Raw genomic sequence first — 19,318 nt, 5'->3', positions numbered from 1 at the left:
CAGCCTCTTGAGTCACTAAGAGTACAAGTGTGATCTACTGGTGCCTACCTGTCTGTCTGTCTGTCTGTCTGTCTGTCTGTCTGTCTACCTATCTACCTACCTATTTTTGAAGTAGTGGGGAAGGAGCCTTGAGTCTTGTGCATGCAAAAGGTAAGTAATTACCACTTACATCTCTAGTCCTGTATGTTCACTTTATAACAGCTGGTGTGTATATGTATGTATGTGTGTGACTTTCTCAAAGCATCTCTATTAGAAAAATCATATTATATGAGATGTCCTAGAAATTATATTATTTTGAAAGTACAGAAGCTCCAAGGCTACCATAAGCATTGCAGGCTTAAAAGCAGAAACCCTGAGGGAGCAGGACCAGGTCAACCTAGAACCTGCACCTGCCGTGTCCATAGTACCCACCTAGAACCTGTACCTGCCGTGTCCACTGTACCCACCTAGAACCCGCACCTCCTGTGTTTACTGTATCTACTGATGTGTTCTACAACACTCATCCTCAGGAGTTGAAAAGCATTTGTGAAATGTGCTTTGGAAACAGTACATACGTGTCCCTTCTCTGGGAGGTTTATTTAACATGTGAGGCCTGAGGAAGTCCCACAGTGAAGACACTTGTTTTTCTGTTCAAGTCAAACTGACAGGGGTTCTAGACTGACAGAGGTGTAAGCACACACTAGCAACAGTCTGCTCATAGTGTCTTGTGGAATAATTTTTAAAAACCACATTGAATGAGAGAATCTCCAGAGTTAGAAGGGCCTTTAGAAAACCACAAATAGAACATCCGTCACTGATATCTTATGGTTAATTGGATCTGGTTGCTACTCGGCTATATGAAGAGGATATTTGCTGCTCCAGAGGTGAGGGGAGAAGGCAAATAAATAATACAGGAGAATACAAAGGGCATGGGGGGGCATGCTTCTCCAGCTACAAGTTTGTGCAGGGCAGGAGCAGCTCTGAGGAGCAGGCCACAGGCTGGGGTGAGTGGGGCCTCTCTGTCCTCACACAGTCGGGAACTGAGGCCAGTCAGAACAGCAATGGCCGTCGAGGTTTTGCATATCATTAAATTTCATTCCTACAGCAATCCTATCATTATCTCTATCATGAAGAGGATAGAAGCAAAGTTTAAAGATCACTGATGTGTTCTCATCACAAAAATGACAAGTGGGATACTATAAACTATCCATCAACTGCCTTGATGTAGCCATTCTATGATGTATTCTTATTTCCAAACACCATGTGTAGTTTGTAACAATAACAGGATTTGATCCTCAGCTGCTTATCTGAGCTCACACTATACCATTAGAACCATGTTCAACTCTATATTCTACCACTTCCTCTGTCTAGGGTGATGAATGGACCAGGCCTGGAGTCTGGGGACACATGGCTGACCTCTCCAGGTGGCTGCTTCCTCCTGTGTAAGTTGGTTGAAACCTGATTTACAGTGAGGCCCTTGGGTTTTTTTTTCCCCATCAACCACACATCCTTTTCAATGCTGCTTCTGCTACTGAAAACTAAACATTTTACCTGGATGCCAGTGGCTCACGCCTGTGATCCTAACTACTCTGGAGGCTGAGATCTGAGGATTGTGGTTAGAATCCAGCCCAAGCAGGAAAATCCATGAGATTCTTATCTCCAATTAAGCACCCCCCCAAACCAAAAGTGGAGCTGTGGTTCTACTGGTAGAACATCAACCTTGAGCAAAGAAAAAAACTAAAACTAAAACTAAACATTTTTAATTTTATGGGTGATGGTGGCGTTTGCCTGTAATCCTAGCTACTCAACAGGTTGAGATCTGCACACTGAGGGTGAAGTCAGCCCAGGTGGACAAATCTGAGAGACTGTTATATTCAATTAACCAGCAAAAAGCAGGAAGTGGAGGTGTGGCTCCTGTGGCAGAGCACCAGCCTTGAGAAAAATAAAAGCAGAGGGACAGTGTCCAGGTTCTGCCTTCAAGACTCAGTACTGATGCCCCCCAAAACATTATGCACTAACTCTCACCTCTTGCTTAAAGGTGGGAGGGTCAACTTTTCCTGTCCCCAGATACCCAAGTCTCTCTGCGTGGGGGAAGGAATGAATCAGCCTCTCACCAATGCTGCCCTAATTACTTTGGGACACGGAGTGAGGAAGACCTGCTAAGCTACAGGTGACAAAGCTCTTGCAGGAAATCTCCCTGTAAGTGGCTTTTAGCAAAGGTGGATTCACTTCATTTGTTCACTACCAGGCAGGAACGGAGTCAGGCCTGTGAACTGCTTTGTCTCAAGGCCGGCCACTCCACCAATGTCCTGCTCATTGAGACCCAGCTGACCACCAGTCATCCGGATAGCTTTAAGGATTTTCTTTTATTTTTAATATTGTCTGCAAGCTTTACTCTGTGTGTGTGTGTGTGTGTGTGTGTGTGTGTGTGTGTGTGTATGTGTGTGTGTGTGTGTGACAGAGAGAGAGAGAGAGGACAGAGAGACAGAGAGGGGGGAGAGAGAGGGAGGAGAGAGAGAGAGAGAGAGAGAGAGAGAGAGAGAGAGAGAGAGAGAGAGAGAGGGAGAGAGGGAGGGAGGGAGGGAGGGAGAGGGAGAGGCAGAGAGAGACAGAGAGACAGAGAGACAGAGAGACAGAGAGAGAGAGAGAGAGAGAGAGGGAGAGGGAGAGGGAGAGGGAGAGAGAGGGAGAGGGAGAGGGAGAGGGAGAGGGAGAGGGAGAGAGAGAGGGAGAGGGAGAGGGAGAGAATGTATGTGTGTACTGGGACTTGAACTTGACCTGGGCGCTGTCTTTAAGCTTCTTTTGCTAAAGGCTGGAGCTCTACCACTTGAGCCACAGCTCCTCCACTTTGGTTGGTAGTTTACTGGGCATAAGTCATGAACTTTCCTGCCTGGGCTGGTTTTGAACCCAATTCTCAGCTCTCAGCTCCCTGAGGAGTGAGGATTGCAGGTGTGAGGCATTGGTCCCCAGCTATTTTAAATTTTAAAGTCCATCACTGTCTTACAACCCTGTTCTGCATGGCTCCACAAAGTAGGCTTCCATGTTTGGAGTTTGTCTAAAAAAATGAAGCAGCGATATTAGTGTGATATATTTGAGAAGTCCTTAAAAATGTATTTTTTAATGTCAGTTGTGGGGCTTGAACTCAGGGCCTGGGCGCTGTCCCTGAGCTCTTTTTGCTCAAAGCTATTGCTCTACCACTTTGAGCCACAGCGCCACTTCTGGTTTTCTGGTGGTTCATTGGATATTAGAGTCTCATGGACTTTCTTCCCCTAACTAGCCTTGAACCACAATTCTTAGATCTCAGATCCTCAGGAGCTAGGATTACAGGCATGTGAAGGAGTTTTTAATGCCTTCAATAAGCCATTTCCATTGAAATGACTGGAAAATGTATGTGAATATAAATCTGAATGTTAAAAAAATGTTAAAAATAATGGGTCTTTTCAATTTCCCAAATTTACAGTTCTTCTACAGTAATGACTTAGAAAAAGTCAAGGTTTTAATATTTCATATTCAAATGAAACAACTATTTCCATGAAATTGAAATTTATCACACTTCTTCCTAAACGAATCCACACAACTTCTAAAGTTATGCAGCTGCACGCAGCCCGGGTCAGCCACTTGCCCATATTAGGGAGAAAAAATATTTCTCAAAATGGCCATGCAAGAGGGTCCAAATGATTTAAGGGTAGGTTTCTGTTTAAGGCAAATCTCAAAATGATTTCTAATAAATTAGGGGAAATCATGGAAAACTACCAAACAGACTCCAGAATGTGAAGCTGCTGGAGGCTGAACTCTGTGTGTATGGAGATAAACGTTGTGCTGAGCCCTGCAGACGCACCCAGCGCCACTCCTTCTCCAGCCAGCTGCGGCAAAGACTCTACTGAAGCCACCAGGGCAAGCCTGTTCTTTGCTGCAAGCCCGGTGTTACTTGTCTTCCACAACCTCAGAGGGATTGTACAGTGCATTCCAGGGAAAGACAGGCACTCCACCCAGGTCCCCTAAACCTTCCCTGCCCTCGCCATCCCAGCTGCTTCCCATTTCTCTCCTAGAGGAAAAGAGACTAACGAGGAAACCCAAAGCTATATGGATTATCACAGCACACCTGATACCTGTCCCTGACATGAGCATGCCTCAAGGCTGGGAGCCCAGCTCCACCCCTGGCTGGATGAGTGGGCTTCAGCAGTCTCCCTAGGCCCAGGCATTCAATGTGGTGTCTCAGAGACTGACCGCAACCTGTGTGCACTCCACACTGCACAGGCAGCTGTGGATACTCTTTCCCAGTGCCCAGGGCAGAAGGGCCCAACTTCTTCCATGGTGGGAGCAAGCTAAACGCCACAGAGATGGACAACCTCAACCCATTCCCCAGGAAGCCTGCTGTCTAGAGGACCTGGGGCTTTTGCCCTGAGTGTTCGGACACGATTGAGGCCAGGATGCCTCTGCCAGTCTGCACATTTTCTCCGGGAGTGCAGGGAGATCTGGAAGCAGCCAAGCCCTTCATGTCAGATCCCCGGGGGGGGGGGGGGTGGAGGAAGCAGAGGTAGGCTGACCAGGTTAGCAAGACGTGTGTGTGGCGTGGAACCCAAGGAAGTCCCTGTGCATGGCCACACCGCTGTGTCACATGGCCAGAGTGGAATGCCTCTCTGCCGGGGATGTCTGCGCACCACGAGGACACTAACCTCCAAAGAGATCCACGTCCGAGGAGGCCACCGGCACCGCGGGGGTGGTGGCGGCTGGGGCGGAGGCCGGGGCTGCTTCTGCAGTCGTGGTGGAAGGGGTGGGCTCTGGAGCGAAGGGGTCTGAAATCTGTGCTTCGGAGGGGACAGAGGACAGCCCAGCCAAAGAATCTGCAGTGCATCAGAGACAGAGAGCAAAGGGGAAGAGAAGGGAAAGGACAGAAGATACCCAGACTCAGAAAGTGTAGACGAGGACAGTTCTGAAGATGCAGACAGTTCTCATGAGAAGCGAAAACGTACAGGGATACTCACCCTCTCCCAAAAGGTCTGCCAATGTCCAGCGGGCAGCATAGGGAGAAAGAAGAGCTAGAGCTGAGACACTCATTCAAGCAGGGGAGGCACCCACAGAAGGAACTTTAGCTTTGGGTTTCCTTTCCAGGCCATTTGTGATTAAAACACCAACACCCCACCCACTCGTAGGATGACACTGTCAAGTTGGAAGGGGCCTTTGTCTCCAGATCAAAGTTCCAGTGTTACAGGTGTGCAAACTGAGGACAGGGAAGTCCACAGACTTACCTGAAGCCCGGCCTCAACCACCGTGACATGTCAATGTGTTTGCTAACAGCCTGACCATTTCATCTGCTCTGACTGCTTATGCTACACTACATCAATTCCCAAGAGAGGGGAGTTAGTTGAGCCTCCCTGATTCTCTTTATTTGACCGGTCACTTATACCTGGAATACCAGTGAATAACAGAGGCTGCATGGTAGCTGCGGTTTAGAAAATAGAACGTACCAAATATAGTTTTAAAAAACCAAAATAGAACACAGGTGTAGGTATCAGGAAAAAAAATAGCTCTAAACTATTTTCTGTTTCGTAAGTTTCTCATTAGCAGGTATTTTTCAATGTAATGTATAATCTTAACACTTAGAAGCATAATGATCATATTAAAATGATCATTATTACTATTGCTATTATTATATGGTACTAGGAGTTGAACTCGGCCTCAGACTTCCCAAGCAGGCTCTCTACCACTGAGCCATAACCCTAGCCTGTTTTCCTCTAGATAATTTGAGGGTCTTGTGCTGTTGTCTGGTCTGGCCTGGACCCTGAGCTTCCTATTGGGCCACGAACTCTAGTCCTCCAAACCTCCACCTCTCAAAGCATTAGAGTCTTGAGCCATCACCCTCAGCCTTACCAGGATCATTTTAAAGATGAAAACAAAGAGAGATTATGAGGCCTTAAAATGTTTTGCTCTTGCTGAGGTCGGTATGCAGCCGGGTTTCCACTTCAAGAACAGAACTACAGTCAGCATCTTCAAACCACCTCGGAGCAGCATTCTTAGGTACACTCAGGCCTGGTGCGCAACACTCCCTCCCCCCTCCCCTGGGCTCCTAAGTGCATCAGCAAATGTCATTACAAATGTATTTTAATCATGAAGAAATGCCACTGAAATTCATGGGGGGGGGGGGGGGACTATGTTTTCAGGGAGAACCAAGGCAACCAAAATTTCAGAAGGCATTTAAAAGACCAAGAAACCCAACTCTGATATGGAAAACAATTACATTCATTAAACTATACTAACAGCAGAAAACCAACTACTTCCAAAGCAACACAGGCCTCACAGTTTTGTTTTTATTCCCTTCTTACCTATTTGTTAGGCATATGTTCTAAAATATAAAAACTAGAAAGGGGAGTACTTTTCCATTTCAGTTTAGAAACGACTTCAATTTCTTAAGGCTTATAAAGTTTGATCATTTATTTAGCAATGAGAGAACTTTCCCATTACCTTTTCCATTGTGCTGTGACTCTGATTCTAGATACTTTGTTGAGACAGAAGTCCAAAGCCTCTGTGCTCTCAGCATAGCAGTTCCACAGCAACTAGGAAAAAAGTGCCCCCTCTAGTGGGCAGTATAGAAAACAGAAAAGTACCTCCAGAATGGTTGAAATAAAAGTAACCCTTTTGTAGATGGCCAATCCGTCTTTTGTGGAAACCAACAAATGTATTATTAAAACTAAGTTTTTAATTATCAAAGTTTTATTAAAGCCTTGTATATGAGTTTCATGGCGGAGAAAATTTAAGGATGTGGATTGAAAAACACTTAAACAGTAAGGCACTCATTATGAAAATAAATTGGCAGCAAATTGAAACAAACTATTTAAAAGATAAAGCTCAGGATAACAGATTACATACCCTGATGAAACTTCTTCAGCAATGTTTTCCTTAATTAAAATTTAATAAAATTAAATTACAGTAAGAATAATTTTGTTTAAAAATTGATAGCTATCACAGCTTTAGAAATTGAACATCTCAATAGAGAAGGCCTAAATGCACAAAATGGAAATAAGCCAATACTAAAAAATTTGGGGTTATAATTACACATTTTTCTTTTAGACTTTTTTTTTTCTGCATATGTGGTGCTGAGGAATTGAACCCAGGGCCTCATACATGCAAGACAAGCACTCTACCACTGAGCCACCTTCCCAGCCCTATAATTACACATTTTTCTTAACTACTTTTCTGTTATTTTTTTTTTAGTAAAAATCTTGAAAACAAGATCAAGAAATTACAGAATGCACTTTTTAAAAACTATTCTAACCGATTTATATTTGCCTTATTTATCTTTATCTCTCCTACATTTCAGTTTGAAGTAGTTTCTTGTTCATACACTTATCTCCTTGTAAATTTTGAGATTCCAGAATATAACAATTGGAAGTTAAAAAAAGCCACTTTCTCAGCTCTTTCTCAGCTCTTCTCTTCTCTTCTCTTTCCCAGCTCTCTTTCTTTCCCAGCTCTCTCTCTTCTCTCTTTCCCAGCCGTGGGGAGGGCCAACATGGCAAAAAAAAGCGCCAAATAAAACAGCAACACTTCTGTATTCATGTCCACCTCCCAGATCCCTTTGCCCTTGATGGTATTAAGAGACCCACAGCACAGGGTGGGCTCAGGAAGGACTGGGTAAGCCCAGCAGAGGGACAGTGGGTACCCTTTGTGTTTCTATGCCCAGCAGTCCTAGCTGCAGACACAGGCTCCACACAGAACCCCATAGCACCAGCAGCAGGGTGGTGATCTCTGGCCCCGGGGCTTTGCCATCATTTAGTCACCTGGAGCAACAGCCTCTGAAATTCCTAGAAAGCAAGCTCCTGACCAGAGTGGACTCTAGATCTTATGCGCTTGTAATAAACCCAGCCAGGGATGATTTAATTATTTTGGGCAAGGTAACTGCATTGGATTTCGTTATTTATTGCTAATAAATAATATAATAAATAATATAAAATATAATACAATTAAAGGATTATATTAAATCAGATCTTATTATCTGCTAGCGATGGGTAATACTGGTAGTTGAAAAACAAATCCTCAATGTTTTTTTTTCCTCATAACAGTTTTGAATCTAACCTGGCCATCTTCTTCTAATATTCCTTTTCAAGTCTCTGTAAATATAGTAAATCCCTCAAAATACTCTAAACCAGCTTTACTGTATGACTGGCTACTAAGTCTTTTACCTATGTTGCTTTTATAGTTGTGTGCTTCACATCTTAGCCTTTCTGAAAATGTTATTCTGATAGTTCACTGCTGTAGGGCCTAGTGTTAAAAATAGTGCCATGCAATTCCCAGGCTTATGAAGTAATTAATTTTATGCTAGTATTAAGCATTTTCATTGAATACCTAGAGGAGGTTGATTTTTTTGAGATCCGTGAATCAGATGGGAATCAAGCAGTCAAACATGATTCCTCTCACTTAATCAATGCAGCAGGAAGCAACTTGAACTGTCTGAAGTCAAACACAGTGGATAAAGCCCAGCCCAACCTACATGGGTCCAGGAATCACCCCAGACAAGATCAAATCAGACGTACTGTCTCTAAGCACTTCACAACGTCATGGGAATATGCAATGTTGTAGATGTGAATGTCTAGAGGCATACTGCAAACATAGATGTGAATGTCTAGAGGCATACTGCAAACATCACTGCAGGTTTAGAATCACCAAGGCAAAGACTTCCTTTCTTCCAACTTTTGAAGTAAGAACAATTGGCTACCTGAACACGCAAGCTGGACTCTAGATTCTCTGCCTTCCCCCGACCTGCAGTATATATTTCAATCAGGAAATGCCATGCTCAGCATTTTCTCTACACATTTTCTAACAGCATGGGGGATGGGAGGAATAACCAGAAGGTAAATACAACCATGACAGCTCAGAGGAAAGCAGCAGCCTCACTAGCCAGAGGAGAACTGGCAGAGTAAGGGCCAACTCTACTTACCTCCCCAGGCCGTGGCTCCGCCGGCAGGTGGTGCTGCAGGGGCTGCAGCCGCTGCTCCTCCGGAAGAGAAGGCTGGCTGGAGGTCCAGGAGATCACTCGATGGCTTGGAAGCACTGAGCAGAAGGGAACATCAGAATCAGAGGTGGAAATGTGAAACAGTGTAAAACTGTTTGACAAGGCGTACACAGACAAGATCAGGGGTTTGGGATATCTCAAGTCTCATGGAAGACTAGTGTTTTGGGAAGTACAGCAGCATAGCACAGAGCAGGGCTGGCGCTCCCGGGGGGAGGGCGACTTCACGCCAGCAAAACATCAGGGACAAAAAGCAGAGAGTGAGCTGGATTTGAACCCCGGGCCATCTTCTATAGGAAAATGAGCATCGTAACCTTCAGGTTATCTTTTCTTCATTTTCAAACTATTTTTGTGTGTGTGTAGGAAAATTATGCTTGAGAAAAAAACATTATGGACCAAAGAATACTAAATAATTGCTATCTTACCCTTTTCCTAATTATACTAATGACATCAAGTTTGCCTGTGAGAAGACGCATCTAAAATGACTGCTGCAGTTTCTTTCTCAGCTGTGGGGGGGGGGGCTGATCAAAGCTTGTTTATCTGCATAGGTCCCAAAGAGAAGCCCAAGTTTCCCTGCTTAGAATATGGGCTCCATGCTCTCTGTGTCCATGCTCCTTCTTAGAAACGTGGGATGGCAGGCTTATTCTCATGCTACCGCAGCAAAGTCTTCGTTTAACAAGACCCTCACTGAATTCACAGATGAACTCAGAGTGGAGCTTACCACATGAGGCGCCCAATTATAGAGCCCCAGGCTCTCTATTTGTCTTCATAAGAAGCCACTTTATCTTCTTTTAAATACATATTATTTCTGAGTGATACACTTTACAGTCTTGGGGTTTGAGCTCAGGGCCTCATGCTTATTAGATGGGTACACTATCACGTAAGCCCTGGTTTTTGTGGGTTATTTTACTTTAAAAAGTTTTAGTAAGCAATCATTTTCATAAAGCAAGAATTAAATAGGGAGAAATGGCAGACAGCAACATTTCCTGCTCCCCTAGCAGGAACTGGGAGTTTAAGACTCTTTTGGATTATTTTAGAGATGATATCTCATGCACTTTTCTGCCCTGGCAGGCTTCAAATCACGATCCTCCAGATCTCAGCCTCCTGAGTACCTAAGATTACAGGCATGAGCCTCTGGTTCCTGGATCGCCAAGTAACATACTTTTGAAGAAACGACACTGCTACTTTCAAAAGCCATTTCAAAACCCCTGAAAGTGACTGGTTTCAATGTCCTTTTCATAACCATAGCTGGATGGAGGAACAGAAAAGAGGGCATATTTATTGTCAAGAGTATTAGTTGAGTCAGGGGCTGGAGGTGCAGCTCAGTAGTGGCATGCTTGCCTGTCAGCCACGAAGCCCTGGGCTCATCTCCAGCCTGGGCTGGCTGTTGTAAAGCTGGCTCTATGAACGGCGACCGAAGCACTCCATGAGCAGTACACACACACGGCTTTCTCTCACAGTTCAAGATCCACATCTCTAGACAAAGGCTTTCATAAACAGAGTCACAGATCACGGAAAGGGAGGCCAGAATCCTCTGAAGGCAAAGAACCTCAGGGAGTCCTCATCCTTCATAAGCAATCCTGGGAGGTTTGCAGAGCCCTCTGTCCCCACCTTCCTCCAAACAGCCCTCGTGGAGAGGTGCACTAAAAGTGGCCTTAAAACACCCCCAAAGGCCTCTTCCAGCCACCAGAGTTCGAGCTCCTTGAGCATGCCAGCACATCCACCTACAGCACAAAGTTTGTGTTTGCTCTGAAAGCCTTTCAAAACACCTTGACATGTCCCAAGCGAAGAGTTTAGTAGAAAATGTCCAAGTCAGCCAATCAGAAGAGCGCCATCCTTCTACGGGGCTCAATGTATGCATGGGAAGGCCTTTCCCACAGGCCAGGGCGTTCTCATGATCAAGTGGGTCAAAGAACTTACCTTTGTGGAGCAAAAAAAAAAATGACTCTGCCTCAATCCGTCTGATTAGAACCAGAGTTCATCTGAAGAAAACCTCTGTGTGCAGACCCTAGCAGTAAACCCCAAGCCTGCCCCACATACAGTAACAGACAGCTGACAGCTGACGGCCACAGATAACAGACTAACCTGACGGGCACAGCCGCAGATGCCGTTGCAAATAAATCGACGGGCGGGGACGTGTCGATGGTTTTAGCTGGTGTGGAGTTAGGCGACGTGGCAGTGGTGACTGGGGAGGACTGTAAGAGAAGATGCACACACGTGATCACGGCAGATCGCAGGCTAGGGCACAGAGGAGCAGTGCTTTTGCTTTGCAGACCAATGACTCTCCCGGCACCAGTGGCTCACGCCTGGAATCCTAGATGCTCAAGAAGCTGAGTTCATCTGAGGATGGTGGTTCAAAGCCAGCCCAAGCAGGAGAAGTCTGGGAGACTTTTGATCACCAATTAACCACCAAAAAGCTGGAAGTGCAGCTGTGGCTCACGTGGTGCAGTACTAGCCTTGAGCAAAAAAGCGAAGGGACAGTAACTAAGAACTGTAGTGACTCATCCTTATTGGACAAAGCCTGCCTCAGGTTTTACACAAAAATCTGAGAATGCATTTGGCCCAATGTTGCAACGACTTGCATTCTCTTAGAATGAAAGCTAACTGTATGTACTTGGTGAATTTTAAATGACTGGGGAAGATCTTTCTAGCTGCTGAAAATGATCACCTATAAAAACTGCTATAAAATCAGGGCCATTTCCTCACTTTTCATCCTAACTAGACTTCAGGGAAAGTCTTACTAGACAGCAGCTTGAAGATACTGTGTCTATATCTAATCCTTGCTAAGAGTGGGGAAAACATAATTAATGAAATAAAACTTAAACCTTGTTTTCCTGGAATTTTCTCTTTTCTTTTTTTTTTTTTTGGTGCCAGTCTTGGGTCTTAAACTCAGGGCCTTGTATACTTGCGTAGCTTTTTCTGTCCAAGGCTGTCACCTTACCACATAATCCACACCTCCACTGCCAGCTTTTTGATGGTTCATTGGAAATGAGACTCCCTTGATATGTCTGCCCAGGCTAGTTTAGAAATGCAATCCTCAGATCTCAGCCTCCTGAGTAGCTTGGATTACAGATGTGAGCCACTGGCACCTGGCTCTCCCCCAATTTTTAAAAGTTTATGGTCAACTAATATATTAACAAACTATAAATTTTGTGTAGTATGCATCCAAATTCTATTTTACAGACTACATTTAATTTTCCATGTATTTAGAAGAGAAATATTACTGGAACATTTCAAAACAGTATACTTGTGGTTAGGGTCTATAAGGGGAAATGAGCTATAACAACAACAATGATACAACAGTAACTAGAATTAACTAGGAAAGGCTATCAGTTGCCACCCTAATTAGACATGTGATTTCCAACAAAACAGATTTAAAGGAAGTTTTGTTGTTGTTGTTGTTTTTCTTGTGTCAGTCCTGTGGCTTGAACTTAGGACCTGGGTGCTGTCCCTGAGCTTCTTTTACTTAGTGCTAGTACACTACTAATTGAGCCACAGCTCCGCTTCTGGTTTTTGGTGGTCAAATGAAGATAACAGTCTCACGGACTTTCCTGCTCTGGCTGGCTTTGAACTTTGATCCTTGTATCTTGGCCTCTGAGTAACTAGGATTACAGGTATGAGCCATCGGCACCTGGCTTTTAAAGGAAGTTTTAAACAAATAATTTTAAAGAAGAGGTTAAAGAAAAAAAATGTATGGAAACTTTCAAATTCCATAGTATTTGTCTGTTTACTCATCCATGAGTATAACAAATCAGGAAGTAAAAATTCAACAGATAGGCAATTATTAAGCACTCAGTGTTTCAAGACAAACCCATGAACAGTTTGAACATGATCGCTCAGGAAATTGCCTCTCTCGTCAACAAAAGTTCAGATCCAAATGGAATACAGAATTGAAAAAAAAAAACTAGCTGAAGTTACCTGTACATTACCCATTGTAGCCATGAGCAAGTCCTCCAAAAATGACTTTTATTCCTAACCAATATATCTAAATAAATCCAGAAGTAGTGATGATATAAAACCACACTGAGACTTCAATGGCAAACGATCACCACCAACATAAACACAGACATGCCAGGCTATAAAAGCCCTTTCAAATGCCACGAAATCTCTGAGGAGACACAAGAGCTAGGAAAACAGAAGACAAGTAACCCTAATATTATAAAAAGAAAACATCAGCAGCACTTTCTTCGGCCAGAAGGTGAAGCAGATGAGCCCAGAGGACGGTTTAAGCACACCCGTTAATGATTTCAGGTGTGGCTTTCTCTCAGAACAGCCAGAAAGCTTTCTGCGTATTTGTTTATTGAGCTTCATGATGGAGTTCTATGGGGTTGACTCCTGTGGGACTCATAGGCAGGCAGTGCAGCCAGGCCCTGGCACAGCCTGCAATGCCTGAGAGTCACCGGCCCTGTTGTCACCACCCTCTGTAGTGACAGCGATCTCGTGAGGGAGGAACACACCTGGCCCATGATTGCCTGGAAAATACAATGGCAGATGTGAACGACGGATCTACGGAAGGGAATGTTCTCTCACTCACAGCCCAATCCATCCTCAGGGTGTCTCAAAAGAGACATGGAAATTTAAAAAAACAAAAAAGATTCCGATTATTCTAGCAGATCTAGCAGGCAGGCTTCGAAAAGGACACATGGACTGGGAAGGTAGTTCAGTGGTAGAGCGCTTTTGCCTTGCATGCATGATGCCCTGGGTTCAATTCCTCACCACCACATAAGCAAAAAGAAAAAAGCCGGAAGTGGCGCTGTGGCTCAAGTGGTAGAGCGCTAGCCTTGAGCTGAAGAGCTGAGGGACAGCGCCCAGACCCAGAGTTCAGGCCCCACAACTGGACCCCCCAAAAAAAATAAATAAAGGAAACATGCCTAGTTAACAGTTTCTTCTCCCTCAATGCAACCACAAGATCTCGTGTCTGACCTTTCTCATGGGTTGTGACTCTGCATATGTGAAAGGTTTTGATATACTGATATACTTTGATATACTGATATACTTGTTTTTATTTGTAAATATGAAGGCACAAAAAATGTTTCCTAGTTTAGAAACAAGTCCAACGGAGGCCTAGAAGACATCTAATAAGCTCTACTGGACTGAGGAACTAATACATAAAAATGTAACTCACCTTTTCTCTGAAAATTTAATTCATACGACCCAGCAATTCTACTTCTTTGTATAAAGACCAAAGAATTGAAGGGAGGGTCTAAAACAGATCTGTTTCCCACTCATGCTTATAGCACAAAAGGTGGAAAACAATGAAGTGTGTGTGTGGGGAAGGCAGAAGGACTTGGGAACTATGGTCCAGGAAGGTGACCTGGGACAGTGCCACAATACCACTGGCCCTTGGAGATGCATTGAGTAAAATCACAAAAGGAGAGATGCTGTTTGAGTCTGCTTATGTGAGGTACCTAGAATAATCAAATCTTAGGGACAAAAAGTAAGTTGGGGTTTGTCAGGACTGGAAGCCAGGAATGGGAAACTACTGTTAAGGAGCATGGACTTCCATCTTTTGGAAGATGGAAAGTTCTGGAAAGGCATGGTGTGATGATTTCATATACAGCAATACGGATATAATTGATGCCACTGATCTGTATTCAAAGACAGTTAAAAAAAATCCAACAGAAAACAAACTTACCTTACTTAATGGAGAGGGAGCACCAGACCTAAAAGACAATATGAGAACATCTCAGCCAATTTTCCATCCATCCCTTGCAGAAGCACTTCAGTTTGATAGGACATCATCAGACGTTAAAATGCTTTGCATATGTCTCCCAAATGCTTGACCTGAACAGTTTACATTTTGTGCATTTGAGTTGGTGGAACAATGAATAATGAAACAATGAACAAAAGGGGTTTCCATTCCTCTCTGTAGCAGTAGCAAATCAAAGTCAGCAGGAAGTCATTACAATGTGGTTCAATAGGAGGCACAGGTTTCTATTTAACTGCTCATTTCCAAGGATTTACTACTGAGAAAAAGGAATTTCGTATTCTCTGTATTGGCAGAAAAATAAGAACCTAAAAATCAAGTGCTGAACGAAGTTGAAAATTCTTGCATGAGGTTTCGGCTAACTATTTCTCTACTTCTGTCATTTCTCCTTTTCATTTATGGAATAGAGAGCTAAGTTTAGATAAAAACCCAAGAAAATAATAACCTAATCTCTTCAAAAAGCAAGACCAACAAATCATAAAAACCATTGTTACAATCAATCAATTTCTTGAGTTAGTTTCAGAAATCAATTCTTTGCCATATGAGAACAATGAGAAACAAAGAATTGAGAAAGATAATTGAGAAAAAGTAAGCGCTTCCAAAATGTATTTTGATGTATTTTCTATCCTATAGCAAGAATAAAGCATAAAGAATAAAACAGCACTGAGCTATCCTGCTATAAAAGAATACAGAGCAGTGTATAAAAAGTCATAATTGACACAGCAATTAATTTGCCAACTTCTTCAAGAGTGCTAATACTAAATGATATTTATAGTAATCCCGGGGGACAAGTAGACACAAGCAAATCTCCTACCATTGTGGTTGAGCTATTGTCCACTTACTGCATTCTGACTGTCTGGCTTACTACCTGCCTTCACAACTGGATACTAAGGAAGAAATTCATCCCTCCTTCCCTCTTTCTGTGCCAGCACTGGGGCTTGAATGCAGGGCCTTAGCTAGTCTGCTCAAGGCTAGTGCTCTACCACTGGAGCCATAGCTCTACTTCCAGTTTTTTGGGAGGCTGGCTTTGAACAGCGATCCTTAGATTTCAGCCTGTGGAGTAGCTCGGATTACAGGCAGGAGCCACCAACACCTGGCTTCATTCCTTTGTTTTATGCCCCTAGCACTTTATATAGCTCTAGGCATTTTCTCTATTATTCTTGTATTATTTGAAATTTTAAGTGAGTGTATATAAATGTCATTTTGAAGGCAACACACTAACCATTAGTCTTAATAAATTACTTTCTCTTCAACTAAGCTGTCAAGACCTCTGTTTCCAGGGAACAGATCTGGTCTTTGTCGTGATTTATATTAGGGACTATCGCTTTAGAGAGTACCACTAACCATGGATTGAAATCGAGGGCACTGCTCATAGGTCAGAGAGGTGGACACCTTGCCCAAGTTGTATTATTGCTTCCTGGTGACTTCAGGACTGCTCGAGTCTGTCTGCTGCCCAGTCTAGTCTGACACACTGAAAACACCAGGTGCCTAGAACATTTGTTCATTTCTCTTTTACACAACACATAGATGGTTGCTTCTTACATGTTTCTTGCTTAATTTTCTGTCTTACTGTTGGTCCTTTTTTTTTTTTTTGGTCATGGGGCTTGAACTCTGGGCCTGGGTGCTGTCCCTCAGCACTTCTGCTCAAGGCTAGTGCTCTACCACTTGAGCCACTGCACCACATCTGGCTTGTTCTGCTTATGTGGTGCTGAGGAATCAAACCCAGGGCCTCATGCATGCAAGGCAAGTACACTATCCCTGAGCCACCTTCTCAGCCCTGGTCATTGTCCTTTATGAAAGAAAAGACTATGATATTTTATATATAGACAATACTTCTAGTTAGAATTTTGCCTAGAGAAAACTAGTTGCACTAGAAAAACTCTACAAAATGTTTATGTCGGGCAATCTACTCTAAATTCTATAACAAGCCACAGAACAGATCTATGGATTTTTAAATTTTTGCTATGATCATAGCAAATGGTAATGTTTTCTTTTAATATGGTACCTGTCAGCTGTCAAAAGAGGAAATTTTGTTATTTCTTATTTGATTCAAAACAATAATCACTATCTGGTTTTAAGTATCAATGCTAGCCAGAAAAAATAGATATGTAAAAAAATTTGTCTACAACTTCTAAATAATTTCAATACAAATGACTTATTTTGGGTTTCCTATACTCTCAACACTTAAGAATACCCACATACAGAATAAAATAAATTGGTCTTTTACCTTGTGAAACAGACAATATACAAGGTTTGTCATGTAGCATTGCATACAATTTAAAATGTAACCATCCTGGACATAAGTACTAAAGAATGTACATGCTTTCCATAGCCGATATTTGCAAATGCTTCGTTCTATATGTTAAGAGAGGCTCGATTAATGTTATAATGCTACTGGCTGACAAAGGACAACTGCAAATAATTTTCTTTAGAAAATTGCCTGTTAACACTTCTGTTATCTCACAGGGACATCGTTCTGCTCACTTGACAGATGAAAAATCTTTGATTTCTAAGATCCAGAGGAACGTTTATCCTAAAATAGCTATTAGTTGTGATCTGAGAAGACCAAAGGAAAATAAAACTATTTATGCCAGTCACTTTAAGAGACAAAAATAAAGTGTAATGTTAAAACAGATACACACGAACAAAAATATTCAAATACCAAATGTGGGATACTAACAGGTGTTCCTATTGCATTTTTAGTAATTACTCAACATAGTACTCACCCTTCACTTAAGTTCCCAGGTAAGCACAAATATACAGAGAAAAAAATAGTTAACTACTATAGCGCATCTTTCTATGTATATATCCATACCCATATATACACATTGTGTGTGTGTGTGTGTGTGTGTGTGTGTGTGTGTGTGTGTGTGTGTGTGTGTGTGTGTGTGTGTGTGTGTGTGTGTGTGTGTGTGTGTGTGTGTGTGTGTGTGTGTGTGTGTGTGTGTGTGTGTGTGTGTGTGTGTGTGTGTGTGTGTGTGTGCTGGGCCTGGGCACTGTCCCTGAGCTTCTTTTGCTCAAGGCTAACAACTCTACCACTTGAACCATAGCTCCATTTCTGGCTTTTTTAAAAAAGTAGTTTATTGGTGATAAGAGTCTTATGGACTTTTCTGTCCAGGCCAGCTTGGAATCTTGATGCTCAGAACTCAGTCTCCTGAGTGGCCAGCATCACAGACATGAGCCACGGCACCTGGCTTGCTCAGATATTTTTGAAACAGGGAGTAGCAAGAGCCAAATTCAAATGTGGTTTCAGCCATATCAGAAAATAAATAAAATGGTTTTAAAGGAGAGAAAAAATTACTCTAAGAAGAATTTCTTAGAATTTCTGTTCTGTTTCTCCAGACATGCAACTAAATTTAAATGTGGATGGATAATTTTTCTAGAAACACCTCGCAATAGCCACAAGGGGGCAAATGGAGATTTTTTTTTTTTTTGAGTTGGGGCTGAGGACAGAAGCCAGCTAGGAAGGGGTTAATTTAGCCTTTGACTGCTGAAAGGCAGCTTTGATAAGAAGCCAGCGTTCATTATGGGCCTGTCTGGAGTACAGAGGACCCCGGGGGTGGGGTGGGGAACAGTGTGGCGCTCTGAAGGAGGTGACTGCTTCTAGGGGCGGTTGCATAGTTCCTGAACTTTAACCACTGGAGCAAGGATGCTTCTCAGCTCTCTGCCTCCACTTGTATAAGCAACTCATATGGCTTCCTAGATACCCCGCAAGAAGGTGGGCCCCAAAAGAATTGGCATGGGGCAGTTGCCATTGAATTATATTGTGATTTCATGTGTTTTCACGTCAATGACCTGACCATCCACATCCACCCCCAAATGAGGAGCAGATCCGGGGCTGTGTTGGGTAACAAGCTGGGCAGCACCCTGGAGAGATCCTGCCAGCCACCCCTCCAAGCAGCTCTGCCATCCCTGCCTGCAACAGATCCATCCCCACTGCTCTCACTGAAACATGCCAACTTGGAAAAAAAACAACAGAGATAACATTTACCTAAGGAAAAAACAATAAAAAAAGGAACAGGGAAATGATAAGATAAAGCTCTAAAGAAGGGCCTGGAAGAAGTCCCAAGTTGACAGAGCTGTCACGATCCAATGTGGGGTCAGGACGGACCCCCAGTTCATGCAGCTGCCATGGTCTCATCAACAACACATTCCAACTGACTCTGCAGAAAAAGCACCGGTCCACGTTGAGATGAAGTATAAACTAGGTCCTGACCTTTGGAACCAGAAAAAGTCCTGAAAGTTTCCAAGGCAAAAAAAAAAAAAAAGTTCCTGATTCAAGAGGGAAAGAAGAAGGAAGGGCCAGACATGGCCTCCACCAGGACACAGGACAATGTCAGGCCCAAGGTCAGCAGAAGCAAAGTCTGAACAAGACACCAAAACTGGGAAGCCTCAAGCTTTACTTCTACTGGGGAGATGGAAAAGTATAGAACTTGGACATTTTCTGCAGGCAGTGAAGGAAAAGGTCAAAATACAAGTTCCCAGAGGGGGGAAAAATCCAGCAATATGCAACTTAGCCCTGCTTTGGTGCCACTCCCTGGAAGAGATCTCTGAGTAGGAGGTCAGCAGCAGGCCGCAGCTCAGGGTTCAAGGAAGGAGAAATTGGACTCTAGAAAGCACTTGAGGTC

At 43.3% G+C, this 19,318-nt stretch overlaps 1 protein-coding gene across 1 annotated transcript in view; it reads right to left on the bottom strand.

Annotated features, from left to right (window-relative positions):
- Positions 1–19,318, bottom strand: part of Snap91 (synaptosome associated protein 91) — a 114,389-nt gene that overhangs the window by 24,624 nt on the left and 70,447 nt on the right. Inside the window, exons 11-15 of the mRNA XM_070010822.1 lie at positions 14,619–14,646; positions 11,069–11,178; positions 8,912–9,024; positions 4,965–4,979; positions 4,656–4,823 (exon numbers count right to left, since the gene is read on the bottom strand). Of these exons, the coding sequence (XP_069866923.1) occupies positions 4,656–4,823; positions 4,965–4,979; positions 8,912–9,024; positions 11,069–11,178; positions 14,619–14,646 (434 nt within the window). The remainder of the gene's footprint in view (positions 1–4,655; positions 4,824–4,964; positions 4,980–8,911; positions 9,025–11,068; positions 11,179–14,618; positions 14,647–19,318) is intronic.

The sequence above is a fragment of the Dipodomys merriami genome, unplaced genomic scaffold (genome assembly GCF_024711535.1).
Source record: "Dipodomys merriami isolate MVZ:Mamm:240054 unplaced genomic scaffold, mDipMer1.0.p SCAF_8, whole genome shotgun sequence".
Lineage (NCBI taxonomy): Eukaryota > Metazoa > Chordata > Mammalia > Rodentia > Heteromyidae > Dipodomys > Dipodomys merriami.
The sequence above is the reverse complement of the archived record's forward strand: the minus strand, read 5'-3'. Positions and strand labels throughout refer to the sequence as shown.